The sequence below is a fragment of the Poecilia reticulata genome, chromosome 13 (assembly GCF_904066995.2).
Source record: "Poecilia reticulata chromosome 13, P_reticulata-male-v2, whole genome shotgun sequence".
Lineage (NCBI taxonomy): Eukaryota > Metazoa > Chordata > Actinopteri > Cyprinodontiformes > Poeciliidae > Poecilia > Poecilia reticulata.
The window spans coordinates 22,861,681-22,881,471 of NC_088842.1; the positions used below are offsets into that span (position 1 = coordinate 22,861,681).

The 19,791-nt window shown below is 34.1% G+C and overlaps 3 protein-coding genes across 3 annotated transcripts; 2 read left to right on the forward strand and 1 right to left on the reverse strand.

The window, feature by feature from the left end:
- Positions 1–611: 611 nt before the first annotated feature.
- LOC103475178 (uncharacterized) lies at positions 612–3,490 on the forward strand. Its single transcript, XM_008426616.3, has 5 exons — positions 612–1,133; positions 1,360–1,554; positions 1,638–1,781; positions 1,879–1,922; positions 3,049–3,490. Exons 1-5 carry the CDS (start codon positions 1,070–1,072, stop codon positions 3,109–3,111), a joined length of 510 nt encoding a protein of 169 aa, XP_008424838.2. The 5' UTR covers positions 612–1,069; the 3' UTR covers positions 3,112–3,490.
- A 1,705-nt stretch (positions 3,491–5,195) lies between these two features.
- On the forward strand, positions 5,196–11,410 carry LOC108166815 (uncharacterized). The gene is made up of 5 exons (XM_017308179.2): positions 5,196–5,423; positions 5,868–6,089; positions 6,175–6,318; positions 6,405–6,454; positions 9,401–11,410. Exons 1-5 carry the CDS (start codon positions 5,360–5,362, stop codon positions 9,476–9,478), a joined length of 558 nt encoding a protein of 185 aa, XP_017163668.1. The 5' UTR covers positions 5,196–5,359; the 3' UTR covers positions 9,479–11,410.
- A 1,376-nt stretch (positions 11,411–12,786) lies between these two features.
- Positions 12,787–19,732, reverse strand: LOC103474821 (T-cell surface glycoprotein CD3 delta chain). The gene is made up of 8 exons (XM_008426065.3): positions 19,210–19,732; positions 18,820–18,896; positions 18,435–18,496; positions 15,632–15,655; positions 15,326–15,499; positions 15,015–15,158; positions 14,347–14,402; positions 12,787–13,440 (listed from the first exon to the last, which is right to left on the reverse strand). The coding sequence occupies exons 3-8, from the start codon at positions 18,469–18,471 to the stop codon at positions 13,387–13,389; spliced, it is 489 nt and encodes a 162-aa protein (XP_008424287.2). The 5' UTR covers positions 18,472–18,496; positions 18,820–18,896; positions 19,210–19,732; the 3' UTR covers positions 12,787–13,386.
- Between the last annotated feature and the right edge of the window lie 59 nt (positions 19,733–19,791).

Sequence of the window (19,791 nt, forward strand, 5' to 3'; positions counted from 1 at the left end):
AATGGAGCCGGTTGTTTCTACTGTCACCACATGCTTGTTCATTAGATCGCTGCAAAGTCACCTCATTGTGGCCTTCTTCAAATAAACTCCGGCTGACCAAATTTTCACTGTCAATTGTCATTATATTGTATTTTTCTTTATAATCATATAATTTCTTTATGAATGAAATTGACCAGTTTTTTTCTTGTACAGGTCCTTGATATGACAATAATTTTGAAGTGCTAGATAAATAAACAGAATAGTATTCATTTGGGAAAGATTAACGTTTGGACACTATGAACATTTAAAGTGTCAAGACCAACAATGGAGACAGAGACCCAATAGATCGCATTATTGGGTCTCACCCCTTATGGTGAAATATAAGGGGTGCCAGTGCTGCCAAAATTTCTACCTTCAACCATAAAATTTGGTGTTGTGTTGGTTTAAGGGCCTAGAACATAATTCCTGAGGATGAAAGACACCAAATAACATTCTTTCTTTAGTCATAATGAAAGATAAAATAAAAATAAATTCTTCTAATAATCCAAACCATCAGTTGTCTCCATCATGCTAAATGGTGGGTGTCACGCTGAAATCTTGCTCTTTTACTTTTTTATGTATTCTTTCATTAAAATATTATCATGCAATACTTCTAGCAGAGCTGTTGTAGAAAATAGTGAGCATTATTTTGTAATTGTGGTGGATAGGGTCTTGAATTTTTCTGAGAAAACATGTTTTCATATTCAAATTGTCTATTTGAACACATGACTGTATTATTTGCCTAAATCTGTTATTTTGTCATTCCTGCTTCTTCTCCATGTTTTTTCGATCTGGAATAAATCAGGAATCAAAATGTTTCTTTCTACAAGCTCCACTTCAGCTTGACTTCAATGAACAGTGAAATCCTACTGAAAAAACACACACTTCCTGTAGAGCTAATTGTGTGTGTCTTTTGTGAGTTTATTAGCGCGCACAAGTGAGAGAGCACAGAGAGAGAGAGAGTCTCAGTCTGTCATTAACCAGGCTGCTGAGTTTAATTCAGACTTCACAGATTTGATCCAAACTCCAGACGGATAAAGAAACACGCAGGATGGGTGTTCAGGTCATGTTCGTCGTGCTTTTCATGTTTTTAGCCACGGTGGAGTCTCAAAAAGGTAAGCACAAACCGGTCCTGCAACATCTTTATTTTTACCGTGAAGTTGAAATATTTCTTTTATTTGTCTGGAGGTTGGACAAATACACATTTCAGCTCTAAATATACTGTTTGCCATGAGCAAACCCTTTAGTGTCTTTGATCAATCAAAGTTTTAACAGAAACTTATGTAAACATTATGGACTTCAATAATTACAAAGTTATTTATTAACTGTTTGTGGTTGAAGGAGGAGTCTCATTCTGGAGAAACAAAGTTACTCTGAGCTGTCCAGAAAACGGAACATGGACGAATAAAATGGAGAAAGCAACTTTAGGAGCTGCTACAACTTATGAATTCAACTTTAAAGGTCAGGCCCAATATTATTGTGAATATGAAAGTGAAGACGAAAAAATTAAATACAGCTTCTTTGTAAAAGGGAAGGGTAAGTAAAACCAGATTTCATTTTAAGGTCTTTGTGCTCGTATAGACCGAACTGTTGTTTGACTGTTCACGTTTCTTCTCCAGCCTGTGAAAACTGCTTTGAGGTGGACGGATTCCTCTTCATGCTGGTGATTCTCGTGGATGTGATCGGGACTGCCGTGGTGATGAGGATAATCTATGTTTGCACCAAGAGGAAACACCCAAATGTACCTATTCAACCCCCACGAGGTAGGAATGAACTTAAGATCTTATCCCAATTTCTGGGCCCCAAGTACTCATGAAGTCCTTGGAGTTAATTAATATTTATTATCTTTATTTCTTTAAGCACGTAGAACCCGGCCTCAAGGAGACCAGTCTTCTGCCTATGAGGTGGGTATTACCAGGAACTGTATTACAAAAAGAATGTTTTATCTGGCATTTGTTACCTAGAACAACTTTTCCCTTCCTGTTGAACTAAAAGAAGCGCCATCAGTTACATGATCTAATCAAAGATTACAATCTAAATCTTTTTTGTACAAGAAAAAATATTTATTTTCCCATCAAAGAGAGATAGTAGCCTCCAGCATCAAAAAGGTGCATATGAGACTAATGCAAGATCATAGTTACTGAAATAATGTCAGCGCTGCGAGAAACACACTTTGTTGTTTGGTGTTTGATGAGATAATTTTTATTAACTCTTTACTTATTGTACCTGTTATTTAAAGATGCAGCTACAATGAAAATAATGTTAAAAAATGTTTAGTCTGTCTTCTTCAAGGTATAGTTTGTATATACAGAATTATGTGAGGTACGTATAAAAATCAGCAGATAACCAGCAAACTGATTGTTTAGAAAGTGGAACATTTTTTATAAATGAGCTGAGTCAGCACCAAGCACAGATTTTAAAATGGGAGAAGAATGTATTTCTACTGACACCAAATTGTTTTGCATTAAGTTATATATGAAACAAAGGGTATTTCATTGCATTATAGCAAAGATTTTATTTATTTATTTATTTATTTATTTATTTATTTATTTATTTATTTATTTATTTATTTATAAATAAAAACATGTTTTCCTCTTTGGTAATGTATTATTGCTCACATTATAAAATCTAATATATTCTTGAAAATATCTTCTGCTATAAAACAATGTCAGAACACTTGAAAATTTACTGAGGATCTATTGCCATTCAAGAAAAATATTAGGAATATACTGAATGATCTACAACCGACACCCCTTAGTTCATGGAGTGTCCAGGGTGAAATATTTTATTTATTTTATTTAATGAGACATTTGGGTGTATTGGGTGGTCTACTGAACAAGTGTATGGATGATTTCTGTGTATTTGAAGGCAAATTACTATTTGCCTGTTTACTTATTTATTTATCTATTTATTTATTACATTGCTTGTTTGTTTGGTACTCTAGTATTTTTCTAATGTATTGTTTTATTTCCAAACAGTAACCCATTTGTATATATAAAAAAAAATTGATTTTGGATTATGTCTCGGCAGTCACTGAACACCAACACTCAAGCAACGGAAACCTACTCCGCTGTGGTGCACAGGACGGGGTAGACGGTCATCATCAGAAGGTCAGAAGATGGCAAACATTTATAAACGGATAGCATGAAATAGCAAGGAATTACCAGAACTTGTGTTAGATTTAACATCATTAAAACTGAACATTGTGAAATTAGTTTAAAATGATTTAAAATGATTAGTCATCTTTTGTGTGTTTCAATGTGAAATTGCAGCTGTTCAAAAATTGTGCAGCAAATAAGTTGTAGAATTTCAAAAGCAGGATTGAAAGTAAAAATTATATAATTTGTTCATGCATATGCAAATGATTATATGTATTTCTGTATTTAATTTTCTATATTTTTATGTTTTATTTTGCTATTATTAAGCTAAAAAACATTCATTTAGAGTAATAAAAGTTTTTTATAGTGTCAAGGTAATGACACAAATAATTAGGTATTTTATTTTCATCCAAAAAGTTATTGAGAAGCCCTTTAAAAATGTTTATAATGAAGAGCTCAACCTTGGATTATTTTTCTATTTTCAGGAACAGCAATGTTATTCCATATGCATAAGACATTACTTCACGTAAAAAAAAAATGGAAATGTTAAAAAGATGTTTGCTATAATCATTTTGAACAAAAAATTAATAAAATTCATTAATAAAACTTCTGGTAAAACTTGTTACCCAAAAAATAGGACCAAACATAAAATTATTCAAATAAAATAAGTATCCAAAGATGAAGAATTAAGATGTAAGACTCCCAGGATCATTTTTGGAAACTGCTAATTTCAGAGCTAATAAAATTTTAGTTAAAAATTATCAGATCTATTTGTGATAAATGATGGAGTGTGTGCTCTGAAGGGCGACCTGAACCCACCCAAAAATGGTGGAGAGGTGTGTGATAGACAAAACACTGAATCAAACTGCAGACATCTTCTGCTTTTCAATACTGTGGAGTAAAAGCTAGAAGACCAGATAGATAGTGAGCGTGGTAGAGAGGAATCCTTCAAAGAAAACTACTTTCTTTTATTAAGGATGATGTTTAAACTGTTTGATCAAAATATTGTTTTCCTTTTTGTTTTGACTTTGAATTGAAACTCAGTATATTTTATAATTCATAGTCATGTAACAACTGTAGGTTTTTACATATCCTTTTATGGCTTCACGATATCATTGCTTGTAATCTATGTGAAAGTAATAAATTCACATATTTACTGTAACATCAGTCTTTATTTACTTTTCCTTTTTCCTATATGAAGTTGGTTATTCTGCTTTTCTCTCTTACAAATAAAGGATTATTTGTTTTTCATTGAAAAAAGGAAGTATTTTTGTCGAGTTAAACCACCAGGTGGCAGACGTGTACTAAAGGATACACCATTAAGCTTTATTTAAATATTTTATGAGGATCTAAAGGTTACATCTATACACTAACTTGCACAAAACTCTTCCAAATACTTAACTGCCACTTTTATACATTATATAAATAATATTTTCTAATGTTTTATTTGTTTGCAAAGATAATAGGAGTATATTTTATAAGTCTGGAGAGAGAAAAATGAAAGAAAATCAGAAAAAACATTGGTCCAGACTCACTCTGCATCTGGTAGAGGGTTTGAAGTGAGCCACTAAGTGGGTGAGATGTGTCCCTAAAGAGTTTGCATATCTAGAGTGAGGTTGGTAAAATGAAAAGAACATTTTAACTTTGAAAAATCTCCTGGTCAAACATGATTTCCAGATAAACATAACACAACAGCCTTGAGGTGTAGCAACAATAAAACAACCAGATGGCTCAAACAAATGGGACAAAGGAGCAAACGAAGTTATATAAATAAATAGAAGGCACACTTAAGAATGGGACCAGAAAATTTAACAACACAAGATTTTAACAAAAAGAGATTCCTTATATTCATATGTTTATGACATAAGTAATAAACTTATTGCAATTATTTTACAGGGAATGGACAACAACAAAACATGAGTTTTTCTCTGCACACGGTACTGCAGGTAGACTTTGTTTTATGGTTTGTGAATTCATCTTGAAAAAAAGGAAACACTTCCTGTGTGAGTGTGAGTGTGAGTGTGAGTGTGAGTGTGAGTGTGTGCGTGTGCGCGCGTATGTGTGTGTGTGAGAGTGGATCTTCACTAGAGGCAGTTTCAGAGAGAGAACCATCAGCTCCATTTTGAATCGTTCTGACTTTCTGACAAGACAGTTTGATGTAAATCATATCTTTTTAGAGAGTTTTTACAGATTTGATCTAAACCTGAAAAACATTCAGAATCAGACAATAAGGATTAATTAGGATGACTGTTCAAGCTGTCTTTGTCATCATCTTCATGTTTGCGACCTCCGTGAAGGCTGAAACAGGTAAATATGGCACAATATTACCTAATGTTGCTTTACACTGTAAAGTTGGAGCATTTCAGTCTCTTTCAGCTTAAAACAAAAGCAGATATTGTCTCTAGACATAATATTTGTTAGCACCAACTGCATTTCCTGTGTTAATGTTCCTTTACTGCTTACAATCTTGTTCTTTCTGACTATTTGTCTAATAATACTTTTTTTCCAATTATAAGGTGTTGATTGGAACACTTTTGAGTACAGTTATATAAAATGATCATAAAACACTTTAAAGAAACTGAGAATAAAATCTGACATGCATAAACATTTATATGAGAGCCTATAACAGCTCTGAGAGCTTCCTGGTTCTGTGTGAGAAGTACTAAGAGGATGAGAACTTGGGTTTATTAAAAGGTCGCAAACTAAAACTTGTGCAAAAAAGTAATTTTATAACTGTATGATTGGTTAAAGGAGGAGCAGAATTCTGGAAAAAAGACGTCACACTAACTTGTCCTGAAAGAGGAACGTGGCATAAGGGACAACCAACAACTCCAGAAGCTACAACATCTCCAGTAGTGTCAACAAAAGAGTATACATTCCTATATGAACGGCAAGTTCTATACACATGTCAATACAAGAAAAATGAACATACGTCTCCAACAGTGAATTATTATTTCTATGTCAAAGGAAAAGGTAAGTAAAAGCATCTTTTCATTCTTTGCCACCTGCGTTAATTATATGACCAACTCTTGTGCCATTGCTGCTTTTTCCCCATCAGCCTGTCAGAACTGCTTTGAACTGGATCCAAAGTTCTTTGTGGTGATCATTGTTGTGGATGTAATCGGTACCGCTGTTGTGATGATGATAATCTACAGGTGCTCCAAGAAGAAAAGCTCAGATGCACCGACCCCCTCCAATAAACGTAAGGCTCTGCTTGTGTAATGCATGTCTCTTGATCAAAGTAAAAAGATTAAAAATGATTGTATTGAATCTCTTTTTGTCCTCCAGCGACTCCAAGAGCTGGACACCGGGCTCCACATGGTCCATCTGAGTATGAGGTAAATATTGTCAAAAACCTTTCAAGACAGACTGATTAATTTTCTTAGTTTAATAATTACTTGTTACGTGAAATAATTTTATCATTGCACTTAACTTTAAATCGTACATGCAGTGATATTTTTTTTATACTTAAATTAAACAATCATATAAGATGATTCAATCTTGTGAAACTTTTTTGTCATCAGTTTGACAAAAAGGAAATAACATTTTTGTTCACCACAGAGACCTTAACATGGTGGTCACTTCAGGAGGGAAATGTTTACCTTATCCAAAGGACAGAAAATAGGAAAAAAAAAATTTCTTTCCAAATTAATGCATATATGAGTGTTCTTTGTTATTTAAGACTATGTAAAGTTTTTATATGTTCTTGGCAGAGAAACCAATTAGATCTACACACACAAAAGATGTGGAATATTGTATTATCAGAAATTGTCCAAACCCCAAATACATTTTTGAAATATTCTAGTAAAACGCCTTAATATTGCATACATTTTGCATCAGATGGTTATTTAACACCAAAACACACACAAGACTGCAAGACTCCTGTACAGTCGAAAGACCCTGGTCAACTTCTTACATGCTCCTTTGGAAAACTATTTGAAACCAGATCATTGTTATATAAGCACAGCTGGCCCAAGGCATCATCAGCACAGCAAACTGCATAAATCACCGTTACCACTATCTGAGAGTACTTAACTGACAAAGACAGCATATTATAAAACATTACAGATGAAGGCAAGTTCAACCAAACAAACCTACTTAAATCAGGATGTTCATACAGCTTTTAACTACAGCCTTTATACAAGTGTTTGTTTGATTAATAATATGTAACTCATTGGATTCTATCATCCAGTGGATTTAGAGAATTTATTTCAAGCTCACTAGTTAACTAAAAATTGTTGTGTTAAATGTAAGCTGGGCAAGCAATTGAGAAAATTTTTAATGAATATAAATAATGCAGGAGTGTTGGTCTAAACTCTGCTTATGCCCAAACACAGTTCTGTTTTGGGTCCCACATACTCCTGGATCAGCCTCACAGTCCAGTATCAGCAGATCAAACCATCATTGTAAGACTTATCCCGTTCTCACCCAACTAATTCAAAATGTATCTTATGTTCGGCTTCAGTGCTAATGTCAGAAAAGTTTACTTGATTTAACTCGTCACTCCTGGATAATTTCTGTTAAATGATCCAGTAAATGGTTGGGATGAATGGTTTGGCTTCATGTTACATGCTTTAGAAATTACCAAAGTGTTGTTTCGGTTCCAAGATTATGAGCAAATTTACCAATGTTTCTAGAAGTTGCTGTCTTCCAAAACATTTACTGCTTCTCTTCTATCAATATGGTTCAGAACATCATCTCTGCGACTCACAGAGATGTAAATAAAAACAGTGGTGATGTATTTCACAATAACTAGACAACAGAAGTCTGTCCCTCACATTTATGTAGACCATTGTCAAAGAATATAGGACTTGTTTTGGATCAACATTTATGTTAAAAAATCATATTGATATATTTTTTTATACTTTAAAATACATTTTGTTTTTAGGCGCATTTGAAATGCACTAAATTATGACACTGCAAAAATGTATTCGGAAGCCGTTTCTCTGATTAATTACTTGGGGTGTAATGATACCTAAGCCTCACGAGATGAGACATGATACAGATTTTGTGAGAACAAGACGGAAAGAGATTTTTATATTACTTTAAAGACAACTTCAAGAACAAATTTCACTTTAAAAAGGCTTCATGTGGTAAAATCTGCAGTTTTAGATTTTGCCTCAAATTCAACCATCTGATTTTTCATTTTCTGATTTGTTTTCTTCTCTTCAGACCTTAGGGCAGTTCTCGCACTACGCATGGTCTGCTGTTTGAGATTTCCCAGTTGTTATTGACAGAATGGAGTGTGATTGTTGCGTAGCTTAACGTACAATTAGATATTTATCCAGCGTTTGTTATAGTGATCTTATCTGCCTTTTTTGCATCTAACCAACTTGGAATACTAACACATTATCCATGTCTTGTTTGTCATTCTGTTACATTTATGATTCCAACTGGAAACCCAACATGCATCCCACAAATGATTTAAGTGTAGTTTGTGTATCTTCTATTCCAACTTCTTCATGCAAAGCCATAGTGACTGTAACTGGCAAGTGCTTATGAGCTTTCAACAAGAAATATTGTGAGATCTTGTATGGTGAGATCTTGTTACTGTAATTAATTACCGTATTTTATGTTGCTCTGAACAAAATGAGACAACAATAAAACCTCTAAAATTCCTGTACAGCCAAGCCATAAAAGTGGTAGATAAAACGCCACTGAGTTACCATCACTGTAAAATTTTAGCAAGATATAAAACTTTAATAATTTAGTTGTGAGGCTTGTTTTCAAAATTGGGAATATTACTGATCCACCACTGAAACCCCAAGTGTGTTTCAGCGTTTGCACGACCTTTTTAATCAAAGACATTTAAAAATGGAATAAACCCCCAAAAAGTCTAAAACGCTTTGCTGACCTGAGGACTTTTCTCATGTTAGGAAAGTGCTATTAGAAAACCAGCAGTTCCAGAACTGAAAATGAAAACTATAATTACACAATTTAATACTGTGTTTATTGGGATAATTTTATGACTTTTATGTATGATTTTAGACTGTACATTATTAACTTATGTGCTCACGGATTATAGATAGAAGCTATTTTAAGATAAATCTGGTGCACAGTACCATTGCCTTCCTGCGCTATTCAGTTCAATTCAATTCTCGCTAAGCGCAGAACAAGGGGCTAGTTTATGAGGACATTTTTCTGCCATAATTCGAGAGAGCACACATTTTAGCATCTTTCATTAACGTTTTTTTCCACATTGTTTCTGTCAGATTAATACATTTAATCTGAAAGTCACTGTGATCCAACCATGTTACAAAATGTTTTCTGTTTGTTTTTTACAGACACTCAACCCAAACACCCGATCACAGGACACCTACTCTACTGTTGTGAACAGTGGCATGGTGAACAGGACCGGATAGAGACATCTCCTTTCCAATTATGAAACTCCTTACATACATCCTCACATGTTTTAATTTTGCTTTATTGCAAATCCCACATTTGTTAAAGGTGCAGTTTCATACTGAAAAGTAGAAATGTGCAGTCCTTGTACATTATGCCAGCTTGAAGTCATTCTGTGGGTTCAAAACACGTGCAGCCTTAAAACATTAAAACAAAAACAGCAAACATTGTTGATAGGTGACACAAACTATTTTGTTCTACTTGTCTATTAAAACAGTTTATGCAGCATAAAACTGTATAAACGGTTTTATGCCATAAACACACATTGTGGCAGATGTGTTAAACATGAAGTTATTATGTTATATAGTAATGATTTTACAAAGTATATCTTTATTTCTATGTATTTGGGGTTTTAATAGGTTTCATTTATATTCAGTTTATTTACATGGCACAACTCACGTCTCAAGAAAATTTACAAAGAAAAAAACAGCTTATGGTAAATTTAGAATATGTTTCAAACTAGCGAAGAACAGAAAGTTTATATGTATAAAGGTTATATAAAGTTTATATATGTAAACCTTAGTAAGAATGAAGGTGGACTGGTTTAATTTTTACCACTAATTAGAACTTTCAATGTTCCCAGTTAAGGGCATCTTGAGGCTCTATATTATACATATTATGCTTTGAATATTCAAACTTTTTATTAGCTTTAATAAATATCAAGCTTGTATGATCAAACTCAAACAGTTATTTGCTTTATTGTTTTTTTAACTGTATTTGTGCTTTTGCTGATGTTTATATTGCACAAGCAGCAAATTTTGTCAGCTGTGTTATTTTATTCTCTTTTTTCTTTTTTTATATTTTTCTCTGTATTAAGTGTCTCTAATTGAAATAAACATGGGCAAATCTCTTCTCATTTTTCTTTCTGTGTACGGTTAGAAACGATACCACAATGGCTCAACAGATAAACTGCATGTGATTCATGAGGCGGTTTCGAATCCGCAGGTCATATCCGCAGTACACCACCTAAAGAACACAGTCACCGCTGGTGTTTCTTCGTCTCTCTGCATGTCTCATATAAGACAGACGTGATGGAAACATTCAACAAGCCTCTGTGTATTTCACATTATCAGAGACAGGATGGAAAGGTTGTGTCACATAATGTTTCTGCTTTCTGTTTGTTCTTCCCAGCAGTGACAGAGAGCAGTTATACTGGATGGAAATGAAAGCATGAAATGTGATGCAATAGTTCTCTGAAATATAGATTTTTATTGATCACTACATTTATTGTAAAGCAGCTCATGTTGTGTCGCTTTGTGGAAACACTCCACCTCTTACTGCTCAGTTATCTTCATTTACATCTGCTGTTTTTTGTGTGACAATGTAGAAATATAAACGATGGTTTCTTCTGTGACACGGTGTCAAGTCAAACCGCTCCCACACACAGACCTACATCTGCTCATCTGTCTGTGTGAGAGAACATCCGCGCACCAGTGTAGACTCTCGTGTTCAAAGTATATGTACGCTGTATCGTTAAAGTGTATGTGTGTGTGTGTGTGTGTGTGTGTGTGTGTGTGTGTGTGTGTGTGTGTGTGTGTGTGTGTGTGTGTGTGTGTGTGTGTGTGTGTGTGTGCATGTGTGTGTGCTTTCAGGTAGAAGTTGGTTCAGTATGAGTGCGTGTGGGGGATGATCAGGGTTTGGTTTACTCAGCTCAGCTGTATGAAGCCGTCTCTCACTTCCGGTTAAAATATAAAGAAAAAAAGACGCATTTGTTACCAGGCTGGAAGCTAACATGCTTTATTCTATCCTCCTCATAGACTCTGGTTTTCTCCAGCCAGACTACTGAACTAACCCACTAATGATATTAATTTATCTTTTTCAGAAGCTTCTTCTGAAATCAGCTACTTGGTAACATCCTCTCCTCAGTTTCCTGTCCTTGCTATGGTAGTATTAACATTTACTATTATGTTAATACTACCTTCTATTTATACATATTGCATATCTCCCTTATTTCTCTAAATGTAAACCCAAAACCTAAACCAGGCTTTCTAATCGGATGCCATTTATCTTTTTTCATAAAAATGTTTTCATGGTTCTACTTTTATTCATTAGTAATTAAACAGGAAGAAGGGAAAGACATGCAACAAATAGCTCAGGACCAGGATTCGAACTATTGAAAACTATGTTGAGGACCGTAACCTAATGTATATGTTGCGCCTGCTCTAGAACTGAACCATGTGTCTTAAAGCTGTTTAAAATACACGAGTAGTAATTCCCTAATTGTTTTGTGATCATGGTGTCTTAAAAATGTGAACAACTTTCAACAGACTGGACAAGGGTGGAAACCATTTAGAAGTTTGAAAAATTCAATTAGTATCAATTTGAACAGCACTCCATTAAGAGTCTTTATTGGTTGAGTGCAAAAGTGTTTAAAAGGAAAGATCGGTCGTGACTCACCACTTTTTCCACATTTGATAAAAGTTAGAAGAAAATGATTATAAATTAGAAGAATCTCCACGAGGACACAGAGAACATTTCAGAAAAACAACACTAAAATGTTCATTGTTTGAAAAACTATGGTTTAATACACTATATATGTAGACAAAAGTAATAGATTCAACAATTTGTAGTTTGTTTCTTCAATTTACAAAAAAGGAATGTCCTTATTGGGGGTGGGATTGGGAGGCAGACAGATCATGGATAAAGATTTGGAAAAGTCTCAATAAAAAAAACAAGCTTTGACAATTTTAAAGAACATTTTCAATCCATCAACCAAGAACTGTATGATTTCAGTCCATCAGTAAGCCTTCCATGTCATGAAAAACCACCTAAACAGACAGGCAGTGAAATAATAATATTAACTGAAAAAGCTACAATGATCTACACAAAGATGTAAGAACTGTCATTTATGACAGGAACTGTTATGGAAAATGGAAAAGAAAATCCCTTGATAAACAAGGCCAAAACTGAACTTTGAGTTCCACATATAAAACAATATGTTTGACAGCAAACTAATTCTGCATATCACCCTGTCCATCCCTGCGATGAAACATGGTGGTGACAGCATCAATCTGTGGGATGCTTTTTTTTTTTTTTTTTTTTTTCAAAAAAGCCCTTAAAGCAGCTCAGAGTTTATATGAAGAAGGATAAAAGTAAATGCAAGGCAATGCTAAAGTCCACAGATGGTTTGTATCGAATCTGACAAAACTTGAGCGATTTTGCAAAAAATGGGCAAAAGATTTATTTTCTAGCTGGTTGAGACGTACCAAAACACACTTGCAGCTAAAACCTCAGGATAAGGTAGTTCTACAAAGCATGGACTCAGAAAGACTGAATAATACACATTTTTATTTGTAAAAGTATTTTGAAAAACATCAATAATTTTCCTTCCACAATCATGTATTGTTTTTGTTGATCTTTCATGAGGAAACAAAAATGTGAAAAAGACAAAGCATTGTAAAAAATGCAATAACACAAGAATAGATGATGTAACTTAAATGAGCCTGTTTAAAACTTGCAATCTAATAATAAACAACTGAAGTATGTTTAAAACAAAGCAGTAATAGTACACTTTATTTGACCAGCAACAAATATTTACCTATTTTCAAATGTTATTATTTGCAACTTTTTTATCTTTGAAACATGAATGCAGCTTAAGAAGTTTTTCATCAGTTACAAAAATCAACGTAGAACTAAATATTTTACATTGGCTGACAGACTGAGTTCATCCAAGGGGCCAGAAAGAGACCCATGTTCAAATGACAAGTAGAAATTGTTTTCAAAGACAATGCCAAACACAGCAAATTACATCAGGACAGAACAGGCTGTACACACATCACACTGTCCTGATGGAGACTCAGGAAGCAGGGCTTGATGTTTCCTCCAGTAGAAGTTTTCTTGCAGTCGAGAGTTAGCATGGACCTCCGTTCTACTTTCTGTTGAGTACGTCATATTCATCTCTTCCTCTCTTGTACTTCAGTGGCTGAAACAGTAATGGCCACAGTGAATTTGGGGACAGCGAGATCAATGATAGGCAAGATAATTACTGGGGTTTTTTCATGTTCTTTGGGGCATTTCTCTAATCAAAGTGCAGTTCTCATAGCCTTTAGTTCAACCTCTCCACCATTCAGTCATTCGTGCTAATAACAGAAGCATTTTGTCATTCATTCTAAGTAATTGCATGTTTTTGCACATCCATCAATTGTCTCTATACATTTTTCTACTGTTTTTGCACTTTCCAGCAGAGAAACACAGTCCCTCCAGCATCTACTGGTCCATCCTAGGTCGTCCTGGTGGGATGTACCTTAAACACTTCATCATCACCGAGACAAGGTGGAGGCATCCTAACTAGATGCCAAAGTCTGCTCTCAAAGTGGAGGAGCAGCAGTTCACATCACCCCATCTCTGAAGCAGAGCACAGACGCCCTGCGGAGGAACTCATTTGGGATGATTGTATCTACAATCTCATTGGTTCTGTTACTATCTAGAGTATATGCAGTAAAAATGTGAAGCATCAGTTCCATGTCTTCTATTCAGTTAACTCACAAAATACACTAATGCTCGATTTCAAATAGATGTGCAAATAATCTGTGGCTCTGTACTGAGCATTCAGGTATTGTTTTGAGAGGTGAAATGTCATAATATTGGCATTTGCCAGTCTTATTCAGAAACAAGGTGTCTGACTTTTCATTTCCTGATGTCCTTTCATTGACACAAACGCTTTCAGGAATGTATTATCCATTTTGAGCAAGTGACAAACATTTCCAGGTTATCAACTAGGTTTTGCAGTTTGTACTAATTGTTCTGAAAAATTCACCAAAGTACCTGAAAAAAGTAATATTTTGAAGAAAAAATAAGCCTTTTCATAAATGTTTATTAATCAGCTCACCTGGTAGCTGGGGTCATTCGGCGCTTCATTAAGAATCAGATTGTGCTTATCAGACCCTGAGGAGGAAATCATAATGATGATAAAACAGTACAAACAATGTCTAACTTGATTAAACTTAAAGTTCTAATACAGTGGACTCAATACTTTGTGGATATAAATTGTTAGTTACGTGAATCTGTGGGTGGATGTCGATTAACTGTACTGTTATCGACTGTTTGACAGCTTGCATAAATGCTGGCATGTTACTTTCACATGTCTGTTATGGAGACTACATCGTTTCAACAATGACATTCAGGGGACTCACTAATGTCCATCAAATGTCAAAATATTTTTTTATGTTAATGTTTTATTCAATCAAGAGTTTCAAAGGTAAACAAAAACAAAAAGTCGTTGTTTTATCCCACCAGCCACAATTGCAAAAGTGTTACATCAAGTGATCTGTACATGAAAATGTGCTTAAGTCAGAATTCACCCACAATAGAACAAAATGCCATAAAAACTTTGTTAGTTCATGTTTAATGTTTTATTTTACATTAATAAAGAAAAGTTACTAATATTTGATGGAAATTACCCTCAGAAAACACAAAAAATGGTATTGGTGTTTTGGTTAAGTAGTGTATTTGTTATATGACAGATGGAAGATAAAAGACAGATAAGTAGACTTTTACTTTTCTTGGTGGCTTTAACTTGACCAGGCCGACCTTGAGAAGCAATCAGATAGACGGCCACTCCAACCACTATTGTAGCCACCACGTCTCCTACTGCCAGGCCCACGATGGAGGCGGTATCAAGCTCTACACAGTTGTCGCACGCTGAAAAAAAACAACCATTTTCTTAGATATTGGTGTCTTCACAAATATCCTAAGTATGATAAAATGTAAGTTTCATGTATATTAAAATTTCATGGTTTAATAAAAAAAAGCACTTTCATCTCATAGTTTATTAAACAAAAAAACAAAATGTTTCCAAAAGAACTTACTCCGAAATTTTACAAAGATTTTTGGTCCCTTCTCACAACTGTATTCTCCGGTGTAATGATCACTGTACGTCAGTTGCAACTCTTTGTCCTCCAAACCATTTCCAGAAATACTTTCACCATTCTTGCAAGACAGCTTGATTCCATCTGCAACCTCAATCACTTGTATCTCCTTTTCTTTTGTGTAAAAAAAAAGAGAAACATCAAACACAAGCCTGTGCCTTGAGGTAATTGTAGAAATTATTTTGTATAGATGCACAAGAAATTAAAAAGAAAATGTTACACTTTTAGGTATAATAGTGTTCTTACCTTGAGCCACAGTATTGCTAAATGCTGAAGGAAAATAAGAAAAAGAAACAAAAATTATTGAATGAAACTGACCAACTAATTCTCAAACAAAGATTTTGAAAGACATCAAGAATTCAAAACCAAAGCCATCTAAGTTCATATAACAATTAGAAACTCAATCAGGTTTTTCTTAGGATCCAGTATTTAAAATACTTAAGGACATGATAAGAATCTTGATCTTTCTGGTGCAAGAATGAATTCCTAATTAGAGCAGCATACTGCACAGGAAAAGTTCAACATCTCAGGTGTACAGCGTATGGATTAAATGGTTTTAATATAAATCAGTAAGAATCAACGAATTATATTAATGATGACCTGGCAGCATCTAGTCTAATCTGATTTAGCCACATTAAATAGCAAAGGGAACTGCACCTGTAAAGGAACCAAACAACTGGGATTAAAGTTTGAAGATCAAATGAATGTAAATGTACATACATATATAGTAGGAGACTACACAAAGATGGGATTCATTGAATAGACAATGGTCGGCACTTAAAAGGAAAAAAACATCTTTATTTATGACACCTACAAAGTCCCTTAAACATGTAAAACAAGTCAGGATTACATGAGACAATTATTATTATTTTTTTTTTGCTGTTAATGAAAACACTGTTATGATGTCAAATGTAATGTTCCTATCACAGCTGAACCATGTTGGTAGCAGTGTCATTCTGATACAGATTTTTTTTCCCACAGGGTTTGAAAAATTGTCAGAATTATTGAATTGTGTAGAAGGTAGGACAGAAAAAAAAAGAAAAAAATATATATATATATATTTTTTTTATTATTATTATTATTATTTATTTATTTATTTATTTTATTTTATTTTTTTTAAAGATTAGAGTTCCAAATCTTGATGTATTTGAGTGTTTTGTTTTTATGCAAAGAAAATAAAAAATCAGTGCATTCCCGTTAAGGTTTTGGAAATTTTTTGCCAATCTTTCAGTTATGCAAATCTACAAAATCCCTTGCTAGTTTTGAATCCATAATGAATTATGCAAAAAAGTTATCAGATTATATTTTTTGGTATATCTTTGAAGACTCACTAAAAGTTTTTAATTTTTTATGTAAAAAAAATAAATATATCTATTGCCTGTCAACACTTTTAATTTAACCCTTTTTGGCAATTGTGAATATCACTGGTTTAAGGGTGAAGTAAAAGCTTTAAAATATCAAAGTCATTTAAACTGAAATTATGTGTAAGGATTTAAAAACTAAACAGCACTAAACACTTTCAAATTCCAGTTTGAGGGTTCTGAAGTAAGTTAGTCTTTGGTAATGGATAAATATCCAAGAAGTTAAACATGCCAAAACCTAAATATACTGAAATCATACTTGATAAAACATGCAACTTTTGATGGTCAGTTGACCTCATCAGCATGTCATAACTTGCTCACCATGAAGACATTTACTCACATTTGCTTTAACAAAAATGATTTACGGTACACTCCTATAATTGCTTCAGTTTAATGTGAGGAAATACAGTTTTATAACTTCAGTCAATTACATTTACTAGCAGGGAGTTACTCAGAGTTATTTTGGTTGAGTAAAATTAGATTTTCAAAGTGTGCTGGCTGACACTGGGATCTGGACTTAAACCAATGGGAATAGGGTGTCTTAAAACTTTTTGGAACATTTTTATTGTAATAAAAAAGATTTTAATATTTTTATGACATCTTTTCTACATATGTAGTGCCATATTGTATATAGCTACAGAGTACATAATATCGTAAAATAATATACTAAGTAGGAATGTGAAAATGGTTTGTTAAAGGATACAAAAGGGAAGAAGATATGATCAAAATAGCAACGTTCATCATTTGGCTGTAAGAATAGATGAAGACTCCAAATGACCCGCAATCCTTTTCCACACAGCTATCTTGTGTTTTTTTGTTGTTATTGTCTTTGAGTGAATAATAGAATTCTTTTAAAACCTTATTTAATGTGATAAGCAGCATCATCATCATGAATTTTATTTATAAAGCGCTTTAACACTAGTCACACCTGAAACAAAGTGCTGAACATCAATAATAAAGAAGATAAAGCATGAGTATATCTAATGATATCCTCTTGACTACCAGTAGTTAATTTTTGTCCTCTGTAGAGGACATGTCTAAACTTGAATATCTCCCACCCACTGCATTTTACTGAATTAATTCCTTTTGGTATCTGGAGAGGACATTTAGGGCTTACTCCAATTCATAAAAATGGCATTTATCAATAATAGCACTTTTTATGGGAAGAGACAAAATAAGTGCATAAAACCATTTATTACCTTACAAAGACTGTGGGATTTAAAAAAAAATGGTGATTGGACAATATTTTTTTTCTTGGAGTCAGGAGGATATAAGACCACTAAAATATTATTTATTCGACTTTGAGTCTACATATACAGCCAGTTTTATTACAACAAATTTAAGACAGATTTTTACTTCTGAGTTGGAGTGATGTGTAATTAATATTACGTGTACGATAGCATACAAACAAAATATATTGTTTTACATACCACCTACCATACCAGATGTTTTATAATCTTGAGATATTCTATCAAGAACAAAATTGTTGAAGGAAGAAAAAATATTTGATGACATGAATAATTTTGACCTTAAATTTGTGGTCAAAGTGCCTTACTAATTTTAGATGAATGGAAACAAAACACTTGAGACAGACTGCAATAAAACTATGCTCAGAACTCCTTACTCTGACACACCTTGTTAGATGTTATTTTGGTTCATTAAGAGCAAAAATAATAAGAGAAACATACCGGCCAGAAGAGAAAGAAGCAGCAGCTGATATTTCATTGTTATGTACCTGCTGGCTGCTTTTCTGAAGACAGAAGGAAACACAGAGGCATCAGCGAGCGCATTACAGAAACCCGGAAAGCTGCCATCTTCTCACTCTCGTCGACCATTTTATTTTACTTAACGACTTACAGAAAATAAACAATTTATTGTTGCTGCCACCCGATTAATATTTCAATTGGTCCCCAGTTCCAGGCCTTACTTTGCATTAGAGTTAGCTGGGTTTAGTCAAAGATAATTTAATAGAAGTAACAAATCAACACACTTTTGGAGTTTTAACAGAAGTACTCAAAACATGAGATGAGTATAAAATGTAATTCTGACACAAATTAAAACAAAAATACAAACCTTAATCTAATGAAGTTCTGGGACTCTGCTTAAGGATTTAGTTTCTGCCTGAAGTCAGAATGTCTCCGTCTGCCTGTCTGAGAGGGAGAAGGAAGTCACTCTGATTGGTTTGTCAGCTTCATCAGGCTTTGTTAATTATATCAGAAACACTCCATCATGTCTGCATGCATTTTACCATCAAAAACAGCACATGAAACACTGGAAACTGTTTTGTGGCCAATAATATTGGCACTGTTTAGCAGATTGTTCTGGTTGTTGCTGTTTATTTGAATAAAATCAACAGCAAAAATCATTAAGGTATTGCCAATTCATTCAGAAATGAATTTGAGGTTTATGTTTATGAGGTATAACAACCTGATAAAGTAAAAAAATATATATATATATACTAACTTGCTGATTGCAGCACAGTCACATGGTGCAATAAGTCTCTGGTGAAACAAAGAATCTAACACAGTCACACAGTTTATATGAAGATTTCAAATCCCCTGCATATTGGGAATGTTTCCCTCATCAATGACAGTCTGCCTTCCCTGTTCAACACAGGAGCTCTAGCAGACACATAAAGAGAGCAAATGTTTGCTCCCACAACATAATTCTGCTTCCTGTTTGTAAAAAAAAAAACCCACAGCAACCTGTGACCCAAGAGCTAACACCTGGCACACACACACACACACACGCACGCACGCACACAGTGTCTTTATAAACTCACACAGTTACACACCCACCTCGTCCCCCCACCACACACACACACACACACACACGCACACACACACACACACACACACACACACACACACACACGCATTCATCAATATCATCCTCTCCTGCACCTGTGTTAGAAAAACAAAGTGGATCGTTTCATTTTACCAAACAAAACTGACACTTTCTGCTGTTAGAAGAATGTACATTCCTCTTACTGTGCACAACCCAGTTACCATCTTTTACACCGCTTCATAGCGCCCCCTGGTGATT

What these genes read in the sequence shown, in the direction of transcription:
- LOC103475178 (XM_008426616.3), top strand. Translation starts at nt 1,070, where the DNA reads ATGGGTGTTCAGGTCATGTTCGTCGTGCTTTTCATGTTTTTAGCCACG. An exon ending in CACGGTGGAGTCTCAAAAAG is followed by an intron (nt 1,134 to 1,359) that starts GTAAGCACAAAC and finishes TTGTGGTTGAAG; the next exon opens with GAGGAGTCTCATTCTGGAGA. An exon ending in CTTCTTTGTAAAAGGGAAGG is followed by an intron (nt 1,555 to 1,637) that starts GTAAGTAAAACC and finishes TTTCTTCTCCAG; the next exon opens with CCTGTGAAAACTGCTTTGAG.
- LOC103474821 (XM_008426065.3), bottom strand. Translation starts at nt 18,471, where the DNA reads ATGAAATATCAGCTGCTGCTTCTTTCTCTTCTGGCCG. An exon ending in AATCTTTGTAAAATTTCGGA is followed by an intron (nt 15,159 to 15,325) that starts GTAAGTTCTTTT and finishes GTTTTTTTTCAG; the next exon opens with CGTGCGACAACTGTGTAGAG. An exon ending in AGTTAAAGCCACCAAGAAAA is followed by an intron (nt 14,403 to 15,014) that starts GTAAAAGTCTAC and finishes TTTCCTCCTCAG; the next exon opens with GGTCTGATAAGCACAATCTG.
- LOC108166815 (XM_017308179.2), top strand. Translation starts at nt 5,360, where the DNA reads ATGACTGTTCAAGCTGTCTTTGTCATCATCTTCATGTTTGCGACCTCC. An exon ending in TTTCTATGTCAAAGGAAAAG is followed by an intron (nt 6,090 to 6,174) that starts GTAAGTAAAAGC and finishes TTTCCCCATCAG; the next exon opens with CCTGTCAGAACTGCTTTGAA. An exon ending in ACCGACCCCCTCCAATAAAC is followed by an intron (nt 6,319 to 6,404) that starts GTAAGGCTCTGC and finishes TTTGTCCTCCAG; the next exon opens with CGACTCCAAGAGCTGGACAC.